The following is a 14,982-nucleotide window of genomic DNA, read 5'->3' as shown; positions in this document are numbered from 1 at the left end:
AGAATAACAACATAATGATAAATTAGTGTAGACAGTTTTTCATATCTATGGATATGTCTGGTCAATGGTTGTGTCCGTGTCTGATCTATGGTTATGGATTTGTCTGGTCTATGCCTATGGTTGTCTTAAGGATATGTCCACGTGTATGGCTATATCTGTGTCTGATCTATGGCTGTATATTGATATATCCATGTCTTTGATTATGTCTTTGTCTGATTTATGGCTGTATTTTGATATGTCTATGGTTTTATCTATGCCATTTGACACTGCAAGTTGTATTGCTCTGGAACAGGTCTGTGCTAGATATGTATCTCCATGACTGACCATGTCATTCTCGTCTGCTTGTTTTTCATCATAGGAAACACCCCTGTTACACACTAGTCCCATAGACGGCCTTCCAGAGCGTCTCTCTCCCTGTGAACACTGCATATGTTTCAGGCTGGGTGGCACCACTGCTAACGTAATTTAATTTCAATGACTCATTCTCAAGCTAAATGAGGCTTTTAATTTTCTTGGTTAATGTTCTACAGAAAAATAGATGGCACAAAAATGAGCGGAAAAGGTGCAGTGGTACTGCCTTGTCCCGGGAGGCAGAGAGGATGGCAATTACTGAAGAGCATTAAAAGATTAATTAGCTAATTAGCATGATAACGGTCAGCATAAGAGTGTTTAGGTGACAGAGTACATGTAGTTTATATGGAGACACAGAGAGAGAGAGAGAGAGAGAGAGAATGAGAGGTCAGGAGGAGAGCTATTCCTTCACTTAAGTGCAGAGACTGACCGCTGAAATCTATAACCTCTCAGTCTAAGCAATAATTCATTGTCTTATTTACTTATGTATTAATTGTGTTTAGATGGAGTCATATATCTGACCACTGTGATTGACCAATGGTCCAGCACACACGACTGAGCAGAAGAGTCAAAGAGATGGAGGGCCAGAGAGGAGACAAGGAGGAGAGGGAGAGACAGAGGAGATGAGGGGAGAGAGCAGAGAGAGAGAGAGAGAGAGGAGATGAGGGGAGAGAGCAGAGAGAGAGGTGGTGGGGGGGGAGATGGGGGGAGACCACAGAGAGAGAGAGAGAGGAGATGAGGGGAGAGAGCAGAGAGAGAGGTGATGGGGGGGAGATGGGGGGAGACCACAGAGAGAGAGAGAGAGGAGATGAGGGGAGAGAGCAGAGAGAGAGGTGATGGGGGGGAGATGGGGGGAGACCACAGAGAGAGAGAGAGAGGAGATGAGGGGAGAGAGCAGAGAGAGAGGTGGTGGGGGGGAGATGGGGGGAGACCACAGAGAGAGAGAGAGAGGAGATGAGGGGAGAGAGCAGAGAGAGAGGTGATGGGGGGGAGATGGGGGGAGACCACAGAGAGAGAGAGAGAGGAGATGAGGGGAGAGAGCAGAGAGAGAGGTGATGGGGGGGGGGGGATGGGGGGAGAGCAGAGAGAGGGAGACCTCTGCTTCTCAGAACTGCTGCCTTATTTTAGAGAGATGCCTCAAATAGATCCTGGGTCCTAGTGAACTCCTACTGTACAGCAGGTCTTCCCAAACCTTTGCCCATGGGCAGCAAGGGGCTCATCTAGTATTTCCACCTGGACACCTGGGTATTTGCCAAAATGGGGTATTTTCCCCATTACAGCAAAATAACTGTGGCTATGTCTTTGTAAAACCAGACTGAAATGTTTATGGCATCCCGCTTTAGAGAGCATGGAGTTGTGTTTGGGTTCAGTAGGTATTAGTATTTATGTAGCGGCTCATCTGGCTCAAGGTTATGTGAATGGATCGTTATGCATAGACGCCACAGGCTCGGGAGTTCTGCTCCACCACTCTGACATGCTGGCCTCCAGCCTCAAAGAGGGAGGTGGAGCACATACACGCAGGCATGCGCATGCATGAACACACACACACACACGCGGACATGCACATGTGCAAACACACAGTAGCAACCGTTTTTCAGGCTTCGTAGGTGAAGTCAGTGTGTGTGTGTGAATGTAAGTGTATTATATTGCTCTCTAAATGAGAGTTGACTCTCTTCCTGCTGGTAAATGGTGTGTGGTTAAGGTAAGAGCACGCTGGAGCCCGGCATCCTCTTGGTTTTACCAGAGAGCGATGAGTGAGGAGATGAAGAGAGCGTAGGAAATAAGAAGAATCTCAGCAACTTCCACAGTGACTCAGCTCTCTCACCGTCTGCTTCCACACACACACACACACACACAGCACAGCTTAATGTTTTCCTTTGTGTGTGGTTTTGTTTTCTTAATATCAGAGCAGAGGGAGTCTGAGAGTGTCGTGGGTACCTTTGTAGTGTTGTGGAATAAGTGTTTCTCTATCTGTCTTATTGATGCTGTTGCTATGATACAGCCAATTCTGCATTATACAGGACTCATGTTAACTTGCACAAACACACAGACACAGACATGAACACATCACAGGAGTCTGGGGGGAAAAAATGCCCAGCATGGATTAAGATTCCTGTCACTGTGAACCTGTTTGGTGGTGTTCAAATGAGAAAAGGCTTTCACCGTTTACCTTTTGATGTGAATTTATGTAAGGTTTTCATACATCTCATATGCATAGGAGTGCTTGCTTGTTTCACTATGGCGCTCACTGATGCATTCATAGAAACTCCCGGATTCATTCAGTCCGCCTGGGGTGGTGCTGGATCCTGGGTGTCTCTGGAATGCTCATGGTGGAACAGAGTGAGTGGTACTGAGGGGTAGAGAGAGGGAGAGAGAATTGTGTTTAGTATGAAGAGTGGGCACACACACACACACACACACACACACAGCACTCCTCCTCCAGGTCCGCCCGCCTTCCTGGCCAAGGACGGGCTGGAAACGCAAGATCCTTTCTGTACAAGCATCAATAGCCTGGCCTTTGTGTGTGTGTGTGTGTGTGTGTGTGTGTGTGTGTGTGTGTGTGTGTGTGTGTGTGTGTGTGTGTGTGTGTGTGTGTGTGTGTGTGTGTGTGTGTGTGTGTGTTCGCATGTAGGTGTGGAGTGTGCTATGCAGTGACTCATCTCCACAAAGCATTTCAGCTCTGCCTAATCACTTCAGTGCATTCTACAATGTAAGTTGAGAAGGTCTGACTTCTGTAGGAACGTGTACTTCGTGCATTTAAAAGCCACTGAGTCCACTGTGCGGTGCAGTTACCAGCCCCTAATAGAGATGATACAGAAGAAAAATCTTCACGCTGGAACAAAATGAAAAGGAGACCAAGTCATAGAAGCCTCACCACACTGGCTTCACCTCAGTGGCCTTCCCATGCCTCGCTGGCTGTGCCTCGTCTCATTGACCATGCCTCTCTGGCTTTGCCTCGTCTCATTGACCATGCCTCGCTGGCTGTGCCTCGTCTCATTGACCATGCCTCGCTGGCTTTGCCTCGTCTCATTGACCATGCCTCGCTGGCTTTGCCTCGTCTCATTGACCATGCCTCGCTGGCTTTGCCTCGTCTCATTGACCATGCCTCGCTGGCTTTGCCTCGTCTCATTGACCATGCCTTGTCGAGGTTATGTTGCCTTGTTGGGTTTCCTGTTAAATAAGTAGACTGTTACAAGGATTTTGTCCAGATTTCAAATTGTGTTTGTTGTAGAATTCATCGAGTATAAACGTTGGACAGAGAAATCAGATTGTCTAAAGCTCAGTGAGTCTCATCCAGTGTTTCCACAGTGTGAGCTGATCTCTGCTGGTTGCCAACAATTTTTCAAAGTTTCATCACTCATTACAGTGCTAATTAAATCCCCATCAACATAAAACTACCTCGTGTCTGAATCCATGTACCTGGTTAACCACCCAGGCTGATTATAGAATGGTGTGGAGGACCGTCGGGGAGCTCAAGTCATCAGATGGAGCTCAGTTAGTTTACAGCCACTGTTCAGAGCGGCTACAGTTGTTTGTGAACGTGCACATGTGTGTACACATACTGGCAGCAGTTGACTGACTGTTACACATGCTTCCACCATGTTAGAGCTCCGTCACAGCCAGCGTGTGTAAGTCAGACTACAGACACCATTCTCTCGTTCCCATTCTCTCCATTAGCAGCAGTAATAAATCAGAAAGTGGAGACCAGGCTTCACCCCCTGAGTGCATGTCGGAGACACAGCAGAGACGCCCCCATCACCAGACGACCAGACGGGGCAGCGTGATTTTCAATAGGGCTGATGGGTAAAATGGGTCATCCTCAGATACTCAAAGAGCTTTCCACAATGCATGATGGCCATTGGCAGATTAGGTATTCCTATGGGTCACATCACATTGGAGCAAATATAATTGAGCACAGTCTGTGTGAATGAATTTGTGCACAAAAGTGTGTGTATGTATAGGGGGGGTGGTCTGCATGTGTGGTCTACGTGTGGGGGTCTGTGTGCACGCATGTGTTGGTCTACGTGTGTATGCACGTGTGTGTAAGTGCATGTATGTCTGAGTGTGAGCATGTGTGTGTGTGTGTTGGGTCTGGTGTGCAGAATTTCAACTCCCCCCCCCCCCCCCTCCCCCCCCTCCTCAGCCATCGGTCAAGCCACCAGGACACAACCCACCACTACCAGGCCACACTCTTCATCCCTGCCACCTTGTCAGAAACAATTGGGACAAATCGTTGAAAGGAAAATTACATTTCCCAACCACGCTGGCATGATGGTGCAGGATGAAGAGCAGTTTAAGGCAGCGAGAGCCTCCATCAGTCATTTCACTGCCTAAACCAACAATCCACTGCTATATCATTCTTTGACCGTCGGACAGCTGAGCTGAAGGGTGTCGCCTCCTCTCCTTCCTCCCTGGGTCTTTTTTAAATGCTGCATTAGAGTCGTTTTTTGTCCTTTCTCTGCTGCTAGCAAGTGTTTCTATTAATCCAGGAAAAGTACAAGCTTTTATGGATAGCAGTATATTTGTTCTCGCTGTCTCTGAGGGAGGTGTCTCCCGAAAGTCTTTTGTTGTGTCGTGTCGTCCATATATCAAGCTTTACTGGGTTTAAATGACCCTGACGAAGGAATCTAACTCCATCCCACTGCTCTAAGCTCCACCCACTGCTCTAAGCTCCTCCCACTGGTGCAGACGCCACAGAGCCTGTGCAGTATGCTTTTAGCAGAGGAATCAAGATCTGTAAAAGAATCTGTAAAATAATCTTCTCGCTTCTTTCTCTTTCCTTTTCTGACACTCTCTTGCTTTCTCTCTGTCTTCCTCTCTCTCTTATCCTAAGTCGGTGTCCTGCACAGGGCCAGAGACACTCCAGCCCTTCTCAGGGTCTCACATTTCTCCAGATTTTTTCCAGATTCCTGAAATGCAGAGCTGCTCTGAAATGGAGCCCAGACTAAGGGGGAAATGCTGCAAGGTCTGACATCTGCAAAGACAGGTGACTATAACACCCGTGTGCAGAATCAGGAGTACGAGGGTGGGGCCTGTCTGTGATAGACGTGTGCTGTCACCAATGGGACACTCCCACAGCTATGCCCATCCTTCCATCTCACCTTATCTGCAATCCTCTCGCTTTCGGGGTCTCTGCTGTGTGTGTTGACATAGCTTTTTGTTTGTTTGATCATGTGTGAATTCTCCCCTCTCTGTGTCTGTATGAGGTTTCTTCGTTTGGGCAGCTGAGGTAGGCATACGTTTCCTGCGTATTGTGTGTTGTGTGTTGATATGATCCATGTTCACTGTGTGATAACCTCTCTGTAGTGCGTGTTACCGCCTGTCCATGCTCTGCTGTGTGTGTGTGTGTGTGTGTGTGTGTGTGTGTGTGTGTGTGTGTGTGTGTGTGTGTGTGTGTGTGTGTGTGTATGTGTGTGTGTGTGTTAAAGGCTGTCCTGTCCTGGTGGGTGGCACCACAGCATATGTCAGTACTGTGTAATGTGATTAAATGTGGTTAAAGTCTGTCCACTACTGGTGCCTGTATGAGGAGAAGATAAATGAAACCTTCTCTGCAGGCTTGGGTGTTTCTTTTACGCACTCCACACGTCTCAATCCAAGCTCACTTCTGTTGTTCTGATTACTCTTATAAACATGCGCTTTATTACCTTAACCGCTCAACACCACTTGAGACCCCCGAGACATAAGACCTTCATCACCTGCACTCAAGCATGACTAGAGGAGTTTTGGACTGACAGCATGAAGAACCTGACCTCCTCTGGCCTCCGTCCCATCTGTGATTAATTATTGACCCCTATTGATTAGTGCATTATTGATGAGGAGGTGGGTAAGGCAAAGCGCCTCCCTGTTTGGTTTTTCGCCATGTTGTAGGCCCATGCAGCCACGTTGGTCTCTCCCCCACACGCCTCACTGACAGGTTCACACCAAAAACTAAACCAACTGTGCCTTTTGTTGAGAACAGAAAGATAAAAACAGTTCAGATTGTCCCAGACATCAGGTGTCCCCAGCACTGCCTGAGCTAAAGGTGCTCTCCTCTCTGTCCCTGGCTGTCTCTCGTTCATTCTGTCATGTTCCTTGCCCTCCCTTTCTCTTTCACTCCCAATATCTATACGTATATACCTCCCTCACACACTCGGGCTGTATATGTATGCATGTATACCTCTCACACATTCACTCACTCTCTCTACTGACCCTTCATCTTTCTCTCAAATTCAGATTTCAGATTCAAATTGCTTTATTGGCATGATTTGTAATGAACAACTGTTACTAAAGCAATTAAAATAATTATTAACATTAAAAGTAATCAAATATATTCAGTGCTGCTTGAAATTTTGTGAACTCCTTCAGTAGTTTAGATTTTTCTGTTTTACCTTGATTTTATCATCACCAGTTTTTATATATGAAATGTCAGGTATATGTTGTTTTGAGGGAAATGTGCGAGTTGCCAGCATGAAATCTTGGAATCAGAGCATGTGCAAAAGTAAGTGAACCACAGCTACATTGGTAAAGTCAATTAGGTAAAAGACTCAGGTGAAAGACATGCGAGTTCTCAAGTATTCAATTAAGCAGCTCAATCAAATGAGACATCCTTGGGAAAATATTTGAGCCACACTGATTAAAAGGGAGAGGAAACCAACTACACCACTGTTGTGCCAAGGTGTAATGCACACAGATGGACAATCCGAGGAGACATTGGGAAGAAGGTGGTGACAGCCCATCAGTCTGATGAAAGCTACAAGACCATCTCCAGAAGATTCCAGCTCCATCCATCCACTCTAAGACAAATCACTTACAAATGGAGGGCATTCATTCACATCACCTCCAGAGAGCTGCAGAGCTTTCTGGCAGTATCTAGGATAAATGTACATGCATCTACAATCAGGCGAAAGACCAATAGACATGGCATTCATGGGAGAGCCTCAAAAAAGAACAAAGTTGCCTGTTTAAACTTTTTCAGGGGCCTTCTGGAAGCCCATTCTATGCACAGATGAGGCCAAAATTTAATAATCTGGCCACAATCACAGGTGTTTGGAGATCAGTCAACACTACAAGTTCTGCATGGAGGAGTGGGCAAAAGACTGATGTTTGGTTGAAGTAATGGTTATAAAAGGAGGTGCCACAAGCTACCAACTAATAGTTCACATACGTTTACACTTGGGAAGAGAGAAATTACTTTTGAGAAAATGAGAAAAATTTATCATTTTTTTCCCTTTATTTGGAAAGGGTCCGCTTTACAAATTGAAACTTGGATGATAATTTTGTAAGATTGTTTTAATATGTAGAAAACTATCATTTCACAAACTTTCAAACAGCACTGTATAATAAAGCTTCATATATACACCTACTGCATACTCTCAAACATGCACCTTAAAGTGTGATGATGAACAGCGAAAGACGTGTTGCTCTGGGTCTCCTGTCTTGTGTGCGGTGTGTGTGTGTATTAGGTTTATGGGTAGAGAAGTGCTGTTCTGGTTCTCCTGAGCTGCACTGACTGCATTTCCTTTCTTCTCGAGGCTTCTAGTGTTTTTTTATTTTTTATGATCATCTATCTCCAGGTTGTGGGTGCTACATCTGTACGTTGTTAAGCGCCCCCCCCACCCACCACCCCCCCTCCACTGCAGCAGACTGAGGAGGCACGGAGAGCTGCTCTCCTATGCTGATACCGTTTCCACCCCACCCCTACATTCTCACTTCCTTACTGGTGTGAACTGGGTGGGCTCAGAGGATGAGGTTGAGGTTTAGTATATCCACATGGTCCTCATCTCAGAGGATGAGGTTGAGGTTTAGTATATCCACATGGCCCTCATCTCAGAGGGTGAGGTTGAGGTTTAGTATATCCACATGGTCCTCATCTCAGAGGGTGAGGTTGAGGTTTAGTATATCCACATGGTCCTCATCTCAGAGGGTGAGGTTGAGGTTTAGTATATCCACATGGTCCTCATCTCAGAGGATGAGGTTGAGGTTTAGTATATCCACATGGTCCTCATCTCAAAGGGTGAGGTTGAGGTTTAGTATATCCACATGGTCCTCATCTCAGAGGATAAGGTTTAGTATATCCACATGGTCCTCATCTCAGAGGGTGAGGTTGAGGTTTAGTATATCCACATGGTCCTCATCTCAGAGGATAAGGTTTAGTATATCCACATGGTCCTCATCTCAGTGAATGAGGTTGAGGTTTAGTATATCCACATGGTCCTCATCTCAGTGAATGAGGTTGAGGTTTAGTATATCCACATGGTCCTGAGGTTGGAGGGGGATTACACACCAGTGTAGGCAGCAAACATCACAGGATTACACATCAGTGGCACCATGTTCTAGCAAATCAAGCAGCTAGAAGCTGTTTAACACCAGCATATAGTGTCATCTAGGTCAGCCTTCGAATATTTCATTGATACAGTCAGCACGGCACAATTCTACTAATTTCACACCACTGTTGTCCAGCGATCCACAGACAGACTGTGGCAGGAAATGTGACCGGCTAAGTTGTGAAACTTGTAACTTGTGTCGGAGACTCGCCTAGCTGTGACTAATACCTCCATAAAGATTTCAGGCCTACCTCTCCCTCTCTCCCTCTCTCCCTCTCTCCATCCCTCACTACCTCCACCCTCTGCTGATCCCTACCAGGCCTGGAGTGTCACTCATCCTCATAGTAATTGAATTCTATCAGAAGGCGATGCCATAGGGATGCGAGTGGAGCAGTCGTTTCAGCAGCCTGTGTGTATGTTTGTGTCTGACAACGAAAGATGCTTCAGTGGAATTTTCAGTGTGAATAGACCGAGAGACCCACATATATGTTCTCCGTGGTGTATGTTTAGTATTTACTCCCTCTGGTGGCCGACCTTTCAAGCTCCTTCTAAAAACAACCGTCTGATCTTAGTTGGGCTGGCTAGCCCCATAGGCTTTACTAATGGGCTGCACCCGCCATGAGGGAGGGGACCTGGGAGTCCACCTGGCCTTGTGCTTTTGTTTTATTTATCTGTTCAAGTTACAGCATCTCCAGCAGTTACTACAGTCTCACCTAGTCTGTTTTGCTCCTGTAATTGCTGGTGGCAATAGGCTGACTTTTTACCGGTCACTAAGGAGCTTTCAGTGGACAGAAAGCTGATAACTGGGTTTATAGTACAGTGTTCTAGCTTATGGCAAAAATCATATATAATGTATATGCATGTTTAAATGACCCAAACACAAGAACAAGACATTCACATGTTCACTGAAGTGTTCGTTCATAGAACATTTTTGAATGTTGTGTATGTGTCTTACGGAAGGTGCTGGAATCCATACAGCATCCCTCAACCTTCCCTTGTTCTCTCTCTCTCTCTCTCTCTCTCTCTCTCTCTCTCTCTCTCTCTCTCTCTCTCTCGCCCCCCCCCCATCCCTATGCCCCTCTCTCTCTTTCTCTGTGCTGTAGTGAGTCTCATTAACTAACCCTAGTTTCTCTTCTTCCATCACTGCTAATAAGCAGCAGTTGTTTCACTGGGTGTTCTCTGTAGTGCCCCACAGGCTCTCTCTCAGTCTCTGGCTCTCACACCCATGTGTGTGTACACACACACACACACACACACACACACACACACACACACGCACCTAGGTTCAAATGCAATTGTAGACCCACGTGTTACCATGGGAACAGCAGAAATAAATGGATGTAATTGTTGTGGTATTTCTGTCCTTTTGCTCTGAGCTGGGGTGACAATGGGTGGAGGGGGTGGAGGTAGGGGGTGGGTGAGCATCACCACCCCCCCTCCTCTCTCTCTCTCTCTCTTCTTCCTTTCTGTTTCTCATACTTCCTTCATCTCAATCTTCATCTCGTTCCCCTTTTATCTGTCACTATTCCTCCCTTTATCTTCCTATTACACTCTTCCTCTATGTTACTCTCTCATTCCTTCTCTCTTTATCTTAGCCCCTGTTTCTTTCTCTCTCTCCATCCCTCTCTTTCTCTCTCTCCATCCCTCTCTGTGACCCTGCAGACTGGTTGTATTCTGCTGAGTGTGTTCAGAGTGCTGTCTCAGACTGCAGTTTCTCAGCCTACACACTCACACCAGCTGATCCTGCTCTCCTAAGTCGCCGCGTGTTCGCAGTCATGGCAGTGCAGGAGAACTCGTCCTCACACCCATATTTAATTTTGTCATTTTTGTTTGCTTCTGTGTTATTTTACAAGAACAATTGTGGAACCTTCTGTGTGTGTCTATGATGGCGTATGTGTGTGTGTGTGTGTGTGTGTGTGTGTGTGTGTGTGTGTGTGTGTGTGAGAGAGAGAAGGTGAGAGACTTGAGGTCTCCTCCACACTCAGAGGTGGGTGGGGTTAGACGGGTCTCCTCCACACTCAGAGAGGAGAGTGGGGTTAGACGGGTCTCCTCCACACTCAGAGAGGAGAGTGGGGTTAGACGGGTCTCCTCCACACTCAGAGGAGGGTGGGGTTAGACGGGTCTCCTCCACACTCTGAGAGGAGGGTGGGGTTAGACGTGTCTCCTCCACACTCAGAGGAGGGTGGGGTTAGACGGGTCTCCTCCACACTCTGAGAGGAGGGTGGGGTTAGACGGGTCTCCTCCACACTCAGAGAGGAGGGTGGGGTTAGACGGGTCTCCTCCACACTCAGAGGAGGGTGGGGTTAGACGTGTCTCCTCCACACTCAGAGAGGAGGGTGGGGTTAGACGGGTCTCCTCCACACTCAGAGGAGGGTGGGGTTAGACGGGTCTCCTCCACACTCAGAGAGGAGGGTGGGGTTAGATGGGTCTCCTCCACACTCAGAGGAGGGTGGGGTTAGACGGGTCTCCTCCACACTCAGAGAGGAGGGTGGGGTTAGACGGGTCTCCTCCACACTCTGAGAGGAGGGTGGGGTTAGACGGGTCTCCTCCACACTCAGAGAGGAGGGTGGGGTTAGACGGGTCTCCTCCACACTCAGAGAGGAGGGTGGGGTTAGACGGGTCTCCTCCACACTCAGAGAGAAGGGTGGGGTTAGACGGGTCTCCTCCACACTCAGAGGAGAGTGGGGTTAGACGGGTCTCCTCCACACTCAGAGAGGAGGGTGGGGTTAGACGGGTCTCCTCCACACTCAGAGAGGAGGGTGGGGTTAAAAGTCTATTTTCAGCATGGCTGGTGCTATTTCACTCCCTTATTTCCCACTGTGCTATATTAGCCTGTCCTCATACATTCAGCCTGATCATTTTAGCAGAAGAGGAGCACTGAAACTCTTCCTGCTCTCATCAACTGGACTGCTGTTAAAAATACTGGCAACACTCCTCTTTTATTACTGCAATGAATTAGTTAAAATTGAGTTTTGGATGTTGTTTGGTGGACAAGTTAAGATGATTTGGAATGGATAATTTTGAATTGTTGATCATTACATATTTTTCTGAATTAAATCAGAATCTGAATTTTTTATGCACCTAGAAAAGTCGACAAAGTTTCAGTTGCAATTATGCATATTTTAGCTTTTGTATAAATGAATTATGTTGAATTAGACTTCTTTTGGTTCTTTTTTTATGAGGTCAGCTAAATAATGTACGCAGCTGATCAGCTGGGGTGGAAACCGAGACAGGCTACCAGCCCAGATCACGTAGGCATGGGGCCAGACACACAGGAAGTGCTACTCAGACACACAGGAAGCTCTGAGCCAGACACCCTGTGGTGTTTATACTGCAGGGTGTCATATAAATTATATGAAGATATTTATGAGGAATAATATGTGGTACATCAACATAAAAAAAAATTGGAAATGTATTTCTTTTTTATCTTTTTGCTATTTTTTAAAATGTCACATTATTGAATTGATCAGACAGTTGACATGAACTTTGGGAAACATGAGTCTTGGCATTTAAGAAACAATTATTATAATAATCCATGTTACATTCGCATAAAATATTCAGTGGCCTTCTGCAGAAGGAACACTGTATGTCCAACACTTTTACTTCACGGTGAACAGGCGTCACTGCTGTCATTCTCAGAGATGTGGTGTGTTGTGTGTGGTCAGCCTGTGCGAGACCACAACAGGGCGGAGGGACTTCTACATCCTCTCAGATGATGGGAATAGAGTCAGGTGTGCTGCTGTTCCAGGCCTGGCTGCAGACCAGTATTGCGCTGGCTACAGACCAGTATCGTGCTGGCTTCAGACCAGTATCATGCTGACTTCAGATCAGTGCAAAGGTGAGTTTCACCAGCAGCACCTTAGATGACTGACCTGCCCGCTGTGGCATTTGGAGTGAAGTCCAAACAGCAGAGAGCAGGTGGTGGAGCAGGTGGTGGTGCAGGAGGTGGTGCAGGAGGTGGTGCAGGAGGTGGAGCAGGAGGTGGAGCAGAGGAAATGGGTGTTGAGCTGACGATCACGGTGCAGGTGTGCGAGTTGACACTGGGAGTGTTTCAGTGATGAGAGTTCCAGTGGAAAGGGACTGTAGGTGTGATGGTCCAGGTCATCAAGCCCCCAGTCCAGCGTGGAGACCGGGGGGGGGCGTGAGGTTTGGACCACGTCTGTACACTCGGAGCTCTGCATGTCGTTTTGCCACTACCACACCCGGCAGGACTCCGCCCCCCTGTTCATGACTGACGTCTCGGGGCAGTTGAAGGCTTTGCTGAACTCCTCGAAGTTACTCATCGCCCCAACCACCCTTCACCATTGTAACAGGGACAGTGTCAAAGGCATGCATCATACAGCAGTGACAATAACAGATGGAAAGAGGCCATGTAGAATGTGAAGTGTGTGTGTGTGTGTGTGTGTGTGTGTGTGTGTGTGTGTGTGTGTGTGTGTGTGTGTGTCACCTGTACATCGGAGGACTGTGAGCACCACTCAGGATCTGATCTCTCGCTGCTTCAGGTCTATAGGAATTGCAACGCACCTGACAATCACAGACTAATGTGAACACACTGCATGATAGTGACTTTTTATATTATTTCATTTTCATTTTACCTACACACCCACAATGCCATGAATAATTAGCATTTGCCATCCTTTAGACCGAGCACTGCCATTCATGCACAAGCGCTGGTGTAGCACCCTGTTAGCAATGGTTCTGGGTCACAGAAGGTCCAGACTGCACAGTACTGTCCCTGTACAAGACCGCTAGCATACTGCAGCGATGAGGTACGTGTGAGTGGTCAGTGAGGTACTGCAGGTACTGGTATAGAAGCTGGTAAGGGTATAACTCTGCCTCAGGGCAGAAGGTGTGAACGTTGGAGACTCACGTGAGCATAACTGAGGAAGAAGAGCTGATTATTGGTCAGGCCCAGTCCTGGTAACAGTGGCTCCTCCACTCCAGATCTCTCCTTCTCCACCCATCTCCTGTAGGCCTGGAGCACAGCCCACACAAACGTTCCTCACACTCATTTCCCCCACGCAAACATCCCTACACAAACGTCTCACACAAATGTCTTCATTCCAGCATTCCCGCTCAAACATCCGCACACAAGCGCTGACACAAAGGTCTCCACTCTCCACGCCCTCACTCTGCTCCCTCTGAGCCCTCCAAGACGTCAGTCTGCTCATTAACTCCGACGGGGCGTTCGTTATGAGCGCGCTCAGATGGGCCCGCTTACCCGAAAGGCTTCTCTCATCCCCCCGTTGTCTGCAATGTTCTCGGCCAGAGTCCTCTTCCCCTTGACCTGTGAATAAACCGCATGGTCTCAGAAGAGCTTCCTACCACACGCGCACACACCAACATGAGATGTTCTAAGAAGTAACGGAGCCACATCTGCCTGGCCGTTGTGGTTTTCTCCGTGTAGCTCTAGAAGAGCAGAGCCAGGAAGTGAAGTAACTCTGGGAGGAAGTGAGGTAGGTCAGTAAGCAGGCGTGCATGGTCAGTGGCTACTGTACATTTAGTCCCGCCTCTTTCCAGTGGTAGCCATTGTATTGGTTGACCATGCACTGTGTCTTGTCATTGAAGTTAGCGATTGATGCGTTGCTCCACCACTGCTCAAGATTGCCGTCTTTATCGTATTTGCGACCTGGATGAGTACACAAGCGCACACAGTTCACGGGAGCAGAAAGCACTGGGACTGATCAGTTACTGAGTTACATCCTCGTTCCTTGGCTGGATCAAGCAAGGAATGTCTTACCGTTGTTGTCGAAGCCGTGAGTTAGCTCATGGCCAACAATAACACCGATTGCTCCATAACTTAACGATCTGATGGGCACATTTAAACACAAATATTAAACACGCAAACGAGTCTGTAGAGAAACGGGAGAAGAGTGGCCATGAGCTGTGAAAGTGTGCTGACCGAGGGTAGCTCAGTCCCCAGAAGAACGGCTTCTGAAGCTCTCCAGCAGGAAACCCTGAATAAAAGAATGATGAATTATGAATTCATGTTATCAAACAATCCATAATCAAATGTTTCTAAATACATAAATTGCAGTTTTTCTTATTCGCTTTGGTGAACATCTCAAATCATCATGAAGATTTGCATAATAATAATTGCATTTCTCAAAAACAAACAGCACCACACAATGGATTAGCAGCGAAAGCTCACGACTCTCCAGAATCCTTCATTCAGATCCCAGAAAATGAGCATTTATGTCAACGAACATGTCAGTGTCAGCAGAATGACAAGTGTCATTTATTACAAACATGACAAAATACTAATCAGTACTTATTACTTGTCATATATCAGTGTACTCTGTAAACATTTTCTGATGGCTAAAGGTTT

At 47.1% G+C, this 14,982-nt stretch overlaps 1 protein-coding gene across 1 annotated transcript in view; it reads right to left on the bottom strand.

Moving 5' to 3' along the window:
• Positions 1-6,618: 6,618 nt before the first annotated feature.
• phex (phosphate regulating endopeptidase homolog, X-linked) overlaps positions 6,619-14,982 on the bottom strand; it is an 18,393-nt gene continuing 10,029 nt past the window's right edge. The window contains exons 16-22 of the mRNA XM_077012686.1: positions 14,557-14,611; positions 14,395-14,462; positions 14,153-14,283; positions 13,876-13,941; positions 13,525-13,629; positions 13,102-13,178; positions 6,619-12,950 (exon numbers count right to left, since the gene is read on the bottom strand). Of these exons, the coding sequence (XP_076868801.1) occupies positions 12,848-12,950; positions 13,102-13,178; positions 13,525-13,629; positions 13,876-13,941; positions 14,153-14,283; positions 14,395-14,462; positions 14,557-14,611 (605 nt within the window). The 3' untranslated portion in view covers positions 6,619-12,847. The remainder of the gene's footprint in view (positions 12,951-13,101; positions 13,179-13,524; positions 13,630-13,875; positions 13,942-14,152; positions 14,284-14,394; positions 14,463-14,556; positions 14,612-14,982) is intronic.

The sequence above is a fragment of the Brachyhypopomus gauderio genome, chromosome 7, assembly GCF_052324685.1.
Source record: "Brachyhypopomus gauderio isolate BG-103 chromosome 7, BGAUD_0.2, whole genome shotgun sequence".
NCBI classification, from domain to species: domain Eukaryota; kingdom Metazoa; phylum Chordata; class Actinopteri; order Gymnotiformes; family Hypopomidae; genus Brachyhypopomus; species Brachyhypopomus gauderio.
The sequence above is the reverse complement of the archived record's forward strand: the minus strand, read 5'-3'. Positions and strand labels throughout refer to the sequence as shown.